Source organism: Erinaceus europaeus, chromosome 8, assembly GCF_950295315.1.
Source record: "Erinaceus europaeus chromosome 8, mEriEur2.1, whole genome shotgun sequence".
NCBI lineage: Eukaryota > Metazoa > Chordata > Mammalia > Eulipotyphla > Erinaceidae > Erinaceus > Erinaceus europaeus.
In genome coordinates this window covers 27,052,240-27,065,514 of record NC_080169.1, presented here as the reverse complement: position 1 = coordinate 27,065,514, position 13,275 = coordinate 27,052,240, and the positions used below count along the sequence as shown (strand labels likewise).

At 39.4% G+C, this 13,275-nt stretch overlaps 2 protein-coding genes across 2 annotated transcripts in view; one reads left to right on the top strand and one right to left on the bottom strand.

Moving 5' to 3' along the window:
- The window catches only part of OSBPL3 (oxysterol binding protein like 3), a 262,596-nt gene that overhangs the window by 996 nt on the left and 248,325 nt on the right, over nucleotides 1-13,275 (bottom strand). The window lies entirely within an intron of this gene.
- Nucleotides 1,685-2,109, top strand: LOC103118837 (ribosomal biogenesis factor-like). The gene has a single exon (XM_007529050.3). It carries the CDS (start codon nucleotides 1,735-1,737, stop codon nucleotides 2,035-2,037), a length of 303 nt encoding a protein of 100 aa, XP_007529112.1. The 5' UTR covers nucleotides 1,685-1,734; the 3' UTR covers nucleotides 2,038-2,109.

The window sequence follows — 13,275 nt, the reverse complement described above, 5'->3', positions numbered from 1 at the left end:
GTCAAAACAGTTTGCTCTATCTTCTTCCTTGACTTCTATAGAAAGTATGATGATTTTTATTGCTTTGTTATTTTAATTTATTTTTGTTATTTCTGAGACTTCACTACTCCAGTTGGGGTTTTGTTTTGTTTTGTTTTGTTTGCCTGAAGTACTGCTCAGCTCTGGTTTATGGTGGTGCCAGGGATTGAACTTGGACCTCTAGTGCTTTAGGCATGAAAGTCTTTTGCATAACCACTGTTCTATCTTTTCAGAAGGGAAGACAGACAGAAGGAAAAAGACACAACACCAATGCATACCCTAGTGTGGTAGGAGCTGGCCTTGAACAGGAGTCCACATATTGTAATGCAGGCACTCTCTTTGGTGAGCTACCTTGCCAGCCCTTATTGCCATGATATGAAAAATATGTTTTCAGGAATTCCAGGAATTCTAGGAATGTCCGAGAATTGAATAAACTGGATTTGACTGAATTTTCAAGAAAGGAAAGAGTTGTATGACTTTTTTTTGTTTGTTTCTACTTAAAAAAAAGAAAGCACGAACATTCTAAGACAAAAAAAAGTGGGAGATAAAAATGCGTTTTAAATGTTTTATTATCCAAAATATTTACAATAACTTTAATCATTTCCTCAGATCACAATTTAGAGACCAATTTCTTCTTTTATATCTTGTTTGATATTTCTATGTTATTAGAGAATCCATAAAAAATGCTTTTGATGGCTCTCCTGTGTGTTTGCATAATACTTTATTAAATGCCATCTGCCTTTGCTTTATCAATGTTTTATTAAGGACCATCTGGTTGTTACTCCAGATCATATAGACTCTCCAATGAGTCAGTTCTCACCCATCAATAAATTATCAAGTGTCATCATTAGCAAGAGAAAAGGAGATTAAGCCAGGTAGTGAAAAGAGCAAGAGACTAGGACACTCATGCCAAGGCTGCCCCCAGCTGGTCTCATGCCCAGTACAGTCCCTGAACCTGTGTGACCATGTGCTTCATCTGAAAATTGAAGGTTAGACTCTGTCTCTGAGATAACTTTAAACTGTGCAATTCTATATGAAAGCTCTGGTCAGTGCTGTGAACCAAACTTCCAAGAGTACAGGTAGAAAAACCTTTTGGGAAAGGCTAGTAAACACTTTACTAGTTTCTAATCTGGTACATAAAGAATTGGAATTATCGCTCTATGCTAATAAGGAAAAGATGGAAGAAACAGAAAAGTCAACAGTTCTTATTAGATCTGTTACAGAAGTCACAGGGCAAATTAATCTCAGAAATAAAATGAGCAGATACAAAGAATCACAAATTTACCTACTGTAGGAACTAGTGCTGGAGAGGGACGTGGGAGTTGTAGTAATTGATGAATTGCTGAAGAGTCAGAATGCATTAGTCTAAGGTTAAAAACTTTCCACACTTCTCTGAGTTTTACCTCCAGGATTCTCTATAAGATTATTATAGTGAATATTGGAGAAAAGTCTCTTCATACAGAAGGGGAGGAGAGAAAAGAACCATTCTGAAGCATCCTAGAGCACTCACTATCTGAAGTGGGCACAGTCTGAAGGACCCAATCCTAAACTCATGGAGACTGTCCAGGAACTAGTGTCAGAATTCACTGAAATTATTGCACAACCATTTTGTACTGGAAAATTGGAAAAAACGGTTGATTGTTAAAACAAAAACAAAGCGGCAGATGGCTTTACCTGGGTGTCAAGCGGCTTCCTAACAGTACCGAAGGTCTGATCATGGCCAAGAATAAAGTAAGAGGACAGAAGCCTAGGAATGTATTTCACATAGCCAGCCAAAAAAACTTACAGGCTAAAAATAAAGCAAAACCAGTTACCACTAATCTTAAAAAGATAAATATTGTGAATAATGAAAAGGTTGACAGAGTGAATAAAGCTTTTCTAGATATACAAAAGGAACTTGCACATTTCTCAACACATCTTTCTTTTGAACCTCAGCAGAAACAGCTGGTTCCACAAAAGTGTCATGAAAATGAGCCAGCTAATGTTGATGAAGCCACAAGACTAATGGCTCAGCTGTAGTGTACTGGCGATGGATCTGGTTCCCCCCAAAGACCAATAAATCAAATGTTTTATACAAAAAAAAAAGCAAAATCTTCAGAAGGAACCTGAGAGAATTGTAAGCAAAGAGATGGAAATTCTCAGGAATAAAAATTCAAAGATTGAAAAGATTACTATGGAAGTGAAGATTGGGAGCCGGGCAGTAGCACAGCAGATTAAGCGCAGGTAGAGCAAAGCACAGGACCTGTGTAAGGAACCCGATTCAAGCCCCCAGCTCCCCACCTGCAGGGGTGTCGCTTCCCAAGCAGTGAAGCAGGTCTGCAGGTGTCTATCTTTCTCTCTCCCTCTCTGTCTTCACCTCCTCTCTAGATTTCTATCTGTCCTATCCAACAACAATGGCAGCAGTAACAACAATAAAACATCAAGGGCAACAAAAGGGAATAAATAAATAAATATTTAAAATAAATAATTAAAAAAAAGAAGTAAAGACAATCTTTGGTGGGATAACTAGTAGACTGTATGTAGCTGATGAAAAACTCCGTATACTTCAAGGATATATCAATTGAATCTTCCAATGCTGAGCAGCAAAGAATAAAATGAAAAAGGAGGTGAACATCCAAGAACTGTGAGACAATAATAAAAGGCGTACTATACACGTAATAAGAATACAAGAAGAAAGAAGCAGATGTATTTGAAACAATGACTGAAAGTTTTTACCCTAGTGAGTCAGGCGGTAGCAGTGGTTAAGCGCATGTGGCGCAAAGCGCAAGGACCTGAATAAGGATCCCAGTTTGAGTCCCCGGCTCCCCACCTGCAGGGGAGTCACTTCTCAAGCAGTGAAGCAGGTCTGCAGGTGTCTGTCTTTCTCTCCCCCTCTCTGTCTTCCCCTCCTCTCTTCATTTCTCTCTGTCCTATCCAACAAAGATGACATTAACAACAATAATAACTACAACAATAATAACAAGAGCAACAAAAAGGAATAAATAAATAAATATTTATTAAAAAGTTTTTACCCTAAACTAACTTCAGATACTAAACCACATATCCAGGAATCTCACTGAATGCCAAGCAAGATAAATACTAAAAGAAAAAAAAAAAACAAATTACCTTGGCTATCATATTCACAGTACAAAAAAACCAATGAGAAAGACAAGGAATGTTTAAAGAGATTTATTTTTTTATAATATTTATCTTTATTTCCTCTGAGATTAAGTTTTACATGAGAGAGAGAAGCTAAAGCAACACTCCAATATTTGTTATATCAGAGAGCAAACAAGAAGCCTCAGGCATGCAAGTCCTGTGCTCTACTAACTGAGCTATTTCCCCAGTCATGGGGAAAAAAGTGAAAAGAAGAAAGTAGAAGATATGTTAGATAATGGTAAATGAAAAAAGAGAAAAAAAATAAAGGGTAAGGAGTTGTATGAAGTAAGAGGAGGTTTTCAGTTATTACTGAATGGCCAAGGATAAATTTCCTGGGAGAGGAGACATTTTTTTAAAGTTTTTTTTTTTAATTAATTTATTTATTCCCTTTTGTTGCCCTTGCTGCTTTATTGTTGTAATTATTATTGTTGTTGTAGTTGTTGGATAGGACAGAAGGAAATGGAGAGAGGAGGGGAAGACAGAGAGGAGGAGAGAAAGATAGACACCTGCAGACCTGCTTCACTGCTTGTGAAGCGACTCCCCTGCATTTGGGGAACCAGGGGCTGGAACCGAGATCCTTCTGCCAGTCCTTGTGCTTTGCTTAAGCTGCTGTGCTACCGCCTGACTCCTGAGAGGAGACATTTAATAAAATTATTGGGAGTCCTTGAATCCATACTGGACACATTAACAATGTTGATGTTTCTCTGGATCCTCTAACAGGCCCCTTGGTGCTGCAACTGTGTCCTAACCATATTTTGTTATTTGCTGTTTCCTTGAGCTATTCTGCTTTTCTGGAGCTCTGGTACACATTTACTCACTCAACAAAAGGGAATAAATAAATAAATAAATAAATAAATTTCTAGGTCACTAAAGGTTAGATTATTTTTTTTTCTGTGTGGTTGTTTCACCTATATGTTTCATCTATTTATAAAGTAAATATTAATCTTTTTAAAATTTAGTTATTATTGGATAGAGAGAGAAATTGAGAAAGGAAGGAGAGATAGAGAGGGAGAGAGACACTTGCAGATCAGTTTCACTACTTGTGAAGCTTTCTCCTTGTGGGTGGGGACCAAGGGCTTGAACCGGGTTCTTAAGCACTGTACCGTGTGCACTTAACCAGGTGCACCTCTGCCCAGACCCATCAATCTTTTGTTTAGTTTATGGTTTTGTTTGTTTGTTTGTTTGCCACCAGGGTTATTGCTAGGGCTCAGTTTCCAAATAACTCCACTACTCCAGTGGTCATTTTTTTTTTTCTTTCTAGTAAATAGAGTGAGAGACAGAGAGACATGAAGAGAGAGAAAGAGAAAGTTATCACAGCACTGAAGTTTCCATCAATGTGGTGGAAGCCAGACTTGAAAATGGGATCCTGCGCATGGCAAAACAGGCACAGTATCCTGGTGAGCGATCTTGCCAGCCCAGCACCGAATTTTATAAGATAAATAACTGAGTTTGTTAGGGTCCAGAGTCATGTCAAACATTAAAACAAAAGGATTCAAGGACAGCATCTGGGGAGAGGTGTGGGGAAAGCGCCGGATTGGCATGCTTAGACCTTGTGTTCACTCTCTGGCACCCTACATGCTGGAGTGGTGTCTTGGCTTCCCTCTCACTTTCTGTCCCTTGAGCTCATAAAAACAAATAATAAATCTTAAAAAAAGGTGGGGGTCGGGCAGTAGTGCAGTGGGTTAAGTGCACAGGGCACAAAGCACAAGGACCAGCGCAGGGAACCTGGTTTGAGCCCCCGGCTCCCCACCTGCAGGAGGATCACATCACAAGTGGTGAAGCAGGTCTGCAGGTGTCTATCTTTCTCTCCCCTTCTCTGTCTTTCCCTCCTCTTAATTTCTCTCTGCCCTATCCAACAACAATAACAGTAACAACAACAATAGTTATAGCAAAAACAAAGACAAAGAGGATGATAAACAATAAGAACAACAAAGGGGGAAAAAATAGCCTCCAGGAGCAGTGGGTTCATAGTGCAGGCACTGAGCCCCAGTAATAACCCTACAGGGGAGGGGTCAGTCTATAGGGATCGGGTATGTAGTTAGGTATAAGTTAGATTCTGAGACACCATGTTCTTGAACATGGAGTTGCTGTCTCCCAGCCTGATGGCCACAGAGGGAAACATTGAATAAGACAGCACTCAGCAACAGAATAAGCTTTTGTTTATTTCTTGCCTTCCTCCCTGAATGTCATTCTCCCTGAATCTCAACAGTGACAATAACATTTTTTTCATTTCATTTTTTCCTTCAACTCAATTCCTTTCAGGCACTGATAAGCTATTAGCTATAAATGAATTCTTATTGTGTTTAACATTATGTTACTGTTTAAATCATCTGAGCTCTAATTCTGCTTTTATGGGTTAGACAACTCAAGTTATAGAGCCAATACCTGAAACACTTGAAAATGAATTAATTTTGATAGCTTAAGATAAAGTGCTATTATTACTCTTGCACATTTTAGTAGAAATCATAAATCTACATTCTGTGGACTTCATTTTACCAGTTTATGACTGATTCATTTTAAATGTGTATGTAGTTGATGGTAATTCATATTACTCTTCCATTTACTGGTTTGTAATTTGCTCTCCTTTTAATATGTTTTAGAGAGACTCAACTTCAGATATATTATGCAGATTAAAGAGTTTTGAAGCTAATTAACAATCACAGCCATGTTGTAACTTGTCAGTATAATTCCTCTCTTCCTCCTTGTAAAAAAAAAAAACTTCTGTGCAACTGGTAGTGTTACTTTATAAGATATAACTGTATGTAAATAACATTAAAGGGAATAAATTATGGTGAGGTCTTGTCTCATATAGTAAATCCTAACAATGGGATTTTCAAAGTTAACCCAAATGCCAAATAATCTGGTTATAGCAATAACTATCTGTTGCCTTCTTAAACCCTAAGACATCAGGAACCTTCCCCTTTCTCAAAAAGCGCATATTTCTCCCAGGCCTGGAACCTCTAGGGTGGGACTCACTTTCCTGCGTGTTTCTTTTAATTCATATCAGTTGATACTGCATCTGCTGACCCCAACCTAATCAATGTAGCCAGTACCACCTCGGCATGTTTCACTTCGGACTGTGTCCAGAGACATCAGGCCTCCATCTTCATTATTCTGGTGAGAAGTTTCCTAGCTCATAAGACTCCTTAATTCCATTTCAGGTAGTCCACTTCCGAACAAAGCCTCAAAAACTAGATGTAGACCAGGTCCCATGGGATATGGCAGATGTACACTTGTATCTATAGCATATACCTTTAAACAAAAGTGCACAATAGTTAGCAGTGAGTCAATAAATGCAACAAGCAAGTAGAAAGACCTAAAAAGGTACCTTAAAGTACCTAATGAAATAGTTTCTACTTAGTCCTAGATACCCTCCTCATCTACTTCCTATTATACATCCCTCAATCACTCCAAAGCTAACCTTGTCAAAGTAAGAACTACAAAAGCTGAATAAAGGCAAGAGACTGGCATACTTTAATGATGACTCTTTAGTCACTCTTGAGTCATCAGCTGGGGCCCTAGTCAGGGAGCCCTGGGATTCCCACATAGACTTGATGGTCCTAGACCTCTAACAGGTCCCTTTCTCCACTCTCACTGGTCATCTCTATCACAAACAACATAATGGACCCCCTTTGTGGGCCCCTATAAGACCTTTTCCTCAACATGGATCAACAATGGTAGAGACTGTTCCATTCTCTGAACGGAGGTTAGACAACATATTCTACCACCTGAGGAAGATGGGTCAGGAAATTAGTGCAGTCTGGAATGTTCCTAGCTGTGACCACAGAATGAGAGCTCAGACTTACAGGGATGCAGAGGTTACATAGGCTCCTGTGTTGAATAAGGACCCCAGATTAAATCAATGGGGGTTAAAGTTAGCAATATTTATATACTTTGCCTATATTTGGGAGCTACTCTCTTTTCTAGTCCTTTTTCCAGCTATGAAACCATCTCCTCTGTCAATAACCTGGGTCCACCTGCATATCAGATGCCAAATTCAGACAAAAACTAGTAAAGTCATGGGCCTCTGGGAATATACCTAGAACAGACCTACTAGCTTTTTCTAAAATGGAGACCCCAAATATTCGTCTGCAATATTCTTGCTTTTACATTCATGATTAGTCAATAATTTGTTCTGCCTTATATCTTTTTTTAAAAATATTTATTTATTTTCCCTTTTGTTGCCCTTGTTATTTTTCATTGTTGTTGTAGTTACTATTGTTGTTATTGATGTCGTCATTGCTAGATAGGATAGAGATAAATGAAGAGGGGAGGGGAAGACAGAGAGAGGGAGAGAAAGATAGACACCTGCAGACCTGCTTCACTGCCTGTGAAGTGCCTCCCCTGCAGGTGGGGAGCCGGGGCTCGAACCGGGATCATTATGCTGGTCCTTGCACTTTGTGCCACGTGCGCTAAACCCGCTGCACTACTGCCGGACTCCCTCTGCCTTATATCTTAACTCCTTTTTAACCACCAGGTTCCAGATGCTACTATGATGCCAACTAGACTTCCCTGGACAGATGACCCCACCAATGTGTCTTGGAGCTCTGTTTCCTCAGAGCCCTGCCCCACTAGGGAAAGAGAGACAGGCTGGGAGTATGGATTGACTTGTCAATGCCCATATTCAGCGGGGAAGCATTTACAGAAGGCAGACCTCCCACCTTCTGCACCCCATATGATCCTGGGTCCATACTCTCAAAGGAATAAAGAATAGGAAAGCTATCAAGGGAGGGGATGGAATATAGAGTTCTGGTGGTGGGAATTGTGTGGAACTGTGCCCTCCTTATCCTATGGTTTTGTCAATATTTCCATTTTATAAATAAAAACAAACAAACAAACCTTTCTGCATTTTCTGAAATAGTGATGGCAGAGGCTCTTTAGTTATGCAAATCAAAGAGAGAAAGGGGTGGAGGGAGGAACATGTCCTAGAAGAAACTCTTAGATTCTAATACTCTTCTTCTGAATTTGTCCCATTCCCTTTGCCAACTATGAAACACTGTGTAACTTTTATTCCTTTGGGTATCAGAAGGCCCAAATGCCATAACCATGACTTCCCTTTTATCCAAAACTACTACAGCCTTACTTTTTTCTTCTTCATGGTTTCTGATATCTTTATTGTTAGGAGGGGACAGTTTTGTCTTTCTAGATACTCTTGGCTTCATATTGTAGTAGAGATGTAATCAAAAATAGACATGAAAGTAGATTAGAAAATAGATTAAGAAAAATAGATAAGTAGAAAACAAGGAGAATTGGAATGTATAAAAACAAGTCAGATCCGAACTATGTCAGACTACTCTGTCATATGTAGAGTGCAATATTCCACCCCCATACAGTGCAGCTGCTAGTTGAAAATGTCACTGTTATTTATGGTGGTGAGTTGCAAAAATCCCCTGTAATTCCAACTGCAAGATCTAACTGCTTTGAATTTTCCTTCTGTACTTCCTGGCTTGCTTACTTGTGCTTATAAACTTGGAATAAACTATATAAAAGACAGTTTAACCCAACGTTGGAAATCAAGCACTTTCTATGGAGTATTCCAGGCTCTTGCCTATAGGTGTAATAAACTTCTCCTCTTTCCACCCATCTTGGTCTCCATCTCATTATTGGCTTTTAACAATACCACTCGGAGTTATCTGAAACTTCTGATCTTGTTTGTCCTCTGTATCCTCCGTAACTTTACCATGGCTAAAGAAATCATCTCTAAGTCATAACAGCTCTCATTAGCCACTTAACACAAAGAGTATCACAGCTTGTCTCCAGAGTTTTTGCACCTGCACTATTCCACTACTTCTTTTTTTTTTTTTTTTTTTTTTTTAGATGGTGAGAGGCAAAAAGGGAGAGAGGCAGAGAAAGATGGAAAGACACCATAGCACTATTCCACCACTTGTGTTCTCCTGTGGTATGGGGCTTAAGCATGCCAAAGTATGTGATCTGCTGGGTGAGTTATTTTCAGCCCCTGATTGCCTTAAAATAGCATTAATAATTCATACTTCAACTTGAGCCCTCAAACCAGAACAAGACTTTCCCCAAAGATATTATTTATTTACTTATTTATTCTTCCAGGGTTATCACTGGAGCTTGGTGCCAGCATTACAAATCCACTTCTGATGGCCAATTTCTTTTTTTATTTTTTCTTTTCATTTGATAGGGCAGAGAGAAATTGAGGCTGGGCGAGGAGATATCAAGGAAGAGGGAGAGAGAAAGACACCTGTAGACCTGCTTCATCTCTGGTGAAGCATCCCCACTGCAGGTGGGGAGCGGAGGCTAGAACCCTGGTCCTTGAGCCCATCCTTGCGCAAAGTCCTGTGTGCGCTTAACCAGGTGCACCACCACCAGGCCCCAACCCAAAGATTTTATGCATTCCCTAGGACTTTAAACAGATTTTGGGTCTATAAGCTCACTTCTGCTTTTCTAGTTCCTTTCATTTTGAAGCTAAGCAGTTCAGTCTCTCTTTCATGTACATAAATACCATTCATATGAGACTTGTATATGCGGGAGATGTTACTGAGTGTTTTGGGGAGACAGTTTATAAGAAGCCAAATAAAAAAATTACAGTAGTTGGACTTGGGATTTTATATCATCTCTTTGTATTCTTCCAAGTTACACTCTGAAAGTGTTATATTTCACCCACAGTATTTACCACATTTATTTTCCTAATGAAGACAGATTCTTTCCTAAGAGGAATTTCAATACCTCTTAAATTCCAATATAACAGGAATTTATGGCAATTTTTATTCATCCTGTTAGAAAATATTGTATGAACAAAGTATCTCCCTAACTCTACTTTAAATCTAGAAGGGAAAAGATTCTTTATATTTCTTAATAATTCAGGAGAAATAAAGAGGCTGGATATTGCTATGATTCACTCATAGTGATAGATAACCTTTATTTTTTGAAAAATATTATTATTATTTTTTGCCTCCAGAGTTATTGCTGGGGCTCAGTGCCCGCACCATGAATCAACTGCTCCTGGAGGCCATTTTTTCCCCTCTTTTGTTGCCCTTGTTGTTGTAGCTTTGTTATTATTGTTACTGTTGATGTCATTCATTGTTGGATAGGACAGAGAAAAATGGAGAGAGGAGGGGAAGACAGAGAGGGGGCGAGAAAGACATACACCTGCAGGCCTGCTTCATCGCCTATGAAGCGACTCCCCTGCAGGTGGGGAGCCCCAACCAGGATCCTTATGCCGGTCCTTGTGCTTTGCGTCACGTGCACTTAACCTGCCACAGCCCAACCCCTGAAAAATATTAATTTTTATGAGAAAAAGAGCAGCCAGAGAACTATTCAGTTCTGACTTAAGTGTGCTAGGGATTGAACCTAAAATTTTTGGAGCTTCAGACACTAACACATTGAGTTTTCTTTGTAATTCCAAAAGTTCCAGTAATTAAAATATTTACAATTTTGTTTGTTTCATTTATTTGTATGCTGTTAAGTCAAGGTGATTATCTCTCTTTCACTGATGTGGAAACTGAGACTCAAGGAGATAAAATGATTTACTGGAACATCTCAATTGTTGAGAATGTAAAATCCTCACAAATTTGTGAGACACTTAGAATTCTGTAATTGTTCAAGCTTGCAAAAAGGCTGCTGGGAACCTGCTACCTCAACTCCCTGCCCTACTATCCCAACCTGCTCCTTAGGATCATTGATAAGGGGACCCCTTGGTAAGAAGGAGCTCCTGGGTGCTGACCATGGAAATGGACTGGCTAGACTTAAGTGACTCATAAATTGGCCATGTGCTAATATTTCTGAGAAAAGTATCAAAAATTGAACGATGGAAGGGCTTGAGTCACATTTTTGTTTACCTCTGTGGTTACTCCTCAGTTTCTATACTGAACAAGATAGGATGGCATAATTTACACCATGATATTATCTAATTTCGATAACTATGAACTCACGGGCAATCTTGTCTCATCTATATCTGCTCCTTTCTCCCCATGACCACCATTTTATTTTGAAGCAAATTCTATGGTGTTTTGTTATGTTTTGTTTTTACCAGAACACTGCTCTGCTCTGACTTATGGTGGTGCTGGGTTGAACTTAGAACTTTGGAGTCACAAGCATGAAAATCTTTTACATAATCATCATGCTATTTCCCAAGCCTTCTGATGCCCCTCCTCTTTTTTTGTTTTTTTAAATTCTACCTATGTTTTATTTTATAGCCAGGTTCTCACCACCTGTCCAAGATGTGCTTTTATATCACTTAAAAATTAAATTGAGGAGAATTAAAATAGTCTACTATTACACGATTCAAGCCTGGCACTGGAGGAAACGTCAGTGGTCTCTCTGTTTCTCTGTCTCTCTCTCTCTCTTGTTCCCTCTCTATTTGAAAAAGTTAGTTCAGGGTAGTGAAGCCCTTGTGGCAAAGAGAGAGAGAGAGAGAAGAAAAGAAGGGAGAAAGAAGGAAAGGAAATTCGGTTAAGAGCCAGCAAAATAGCTCATCTGGATAGTGTACCTGTATCATGTGTCACAATCCAGGTTTTAGCCTAGAGAAGTTCTCACATTGGAGAGAACTTCTGTTCTCTTGTTCTCTCTCTCTTTCTCTTCCCCCAACCCCTGGAGATGGCAAAAAAAAAAAATCAGTTAAGTAATTCAGGAAATAGCTCAACTGGTAGAGCGGAGAACTTGCATGCATGCAACTTGCATGCATGCATGAGGTTCCTACTTGGATCCCTTCTTCTTCTAGTGCACCATAGTGGTCTTCTATCCCCTTCACTCTCATGTGAAACACTTCACCTCATACTAAACAAATTAAATAATCAATTAAAATGAGAGAACAAATAGTTTTAGTAAAAGCTTCTTGGGTGGCTGAGGATATGACAGAACAGTAGAGCACAGAAATGTCAAATGTAAGATTCCACCATCCTTGGCACCACATGTACCAAGATGATGCTCTGGTTCTTTCATAAACAAACAAACTAACTAACTAACTAACTTTAAAATATCTGTCCTGAAGGAAATAAACACTGCTATTATACAAGAGAAATGATAGGATGAATACCAAAAGGGAATGAATTACATTCCTTCAAATCAGTATGAGGTAGAAATTGTATTTGTGTGATATAAGATTGTGCATTTAGAGCCACAGAAGTAAAAGGAAGGAAGGAAGGATAGGAAGTTTATTTATTTATTTATTTATTTATTTATTTATTTATTTATTTCCAGGGTTATCGCGGGGCTAGGTAGTAACACTATGAATACACTGCTCCCAGTTACCTTTTCCCCCATTTATTTACTTCCCACTTTATTGGATAGGACAGAGAGAAATTTGAGAGGGGAGGTGGAAATAGGACACCTGTAGACCTGCTTCACTGACTGTAGGTGAGGAGTGGAGGCTTGAACTCAGATCCTTATGTGGGTCCTTGCGCTGAGTACTCAGTGCTAATCCAGTGTGCCACTGTCCAGCCCCTCTAATGTCTGTCTGTCTGTCTGTCTGTCTATCTATCTATCTTAACTAAAGCACTACTCATCTCTGGTTTATGGTGGTGCTAAGGACTGAACCTGGGACCACGGAACCTCTGGCACAATGTTTTTTTTTTTTTTTTGCTTGCTTTAGACAGAGACAGAGAGGCAAAGAAAGCCAGAGACTACAGTGCAGAAGCTTCCTTCAATGTGGGGGGAGCTGGGCTTGCACATATATTATGTGCATGGCAAAGCAGAAGACTATCCAAGTGAGCTGTTTTGCCAGCCCATATTATAATAGGATGTTCCGAGCAGAGACAATCACGAGATCAGTGATATAACCAGAAGTTAGAAAAATCACTGGTTGTGTCATAAGATAATTTACAACCCCTCTGGGCGGTGGGGGATTACCAGGTCCTTTCTCATGAAAGATTTAATCAAACACAAGAATGGCCAGTAAGGACAGAAACCATCAGTGTGTTGTGGAAATTTATTAGATGAATGAAGCTTATGTTTATTTAGGAGAGCAGTTTAAATTCAAGCACAAACATTTTAAAGATTTTAAGGGGATGAGGAGAGAAAAATGCATTATACCCACCACCCCCATCCTCTATTCCCAGGGGAGGGGACACTTAGTTTCAGTTGCTTATCACAATAAAAAGCAAGGGGTGGGGGAGGGCAGGAAAGGTCAACATTTTCTAGCTCCAGGCCCTCTCT

What these genes read in the sequence shown, in the direction of transcription:
- LOC103118837 (XM_007529050.3), top strand. Translation starts at nt 1,735, where the DNA reads ATGGCCAAGAATAAAGTAAGAGGACAGAAGCCTAGGAATGTATTTCAC.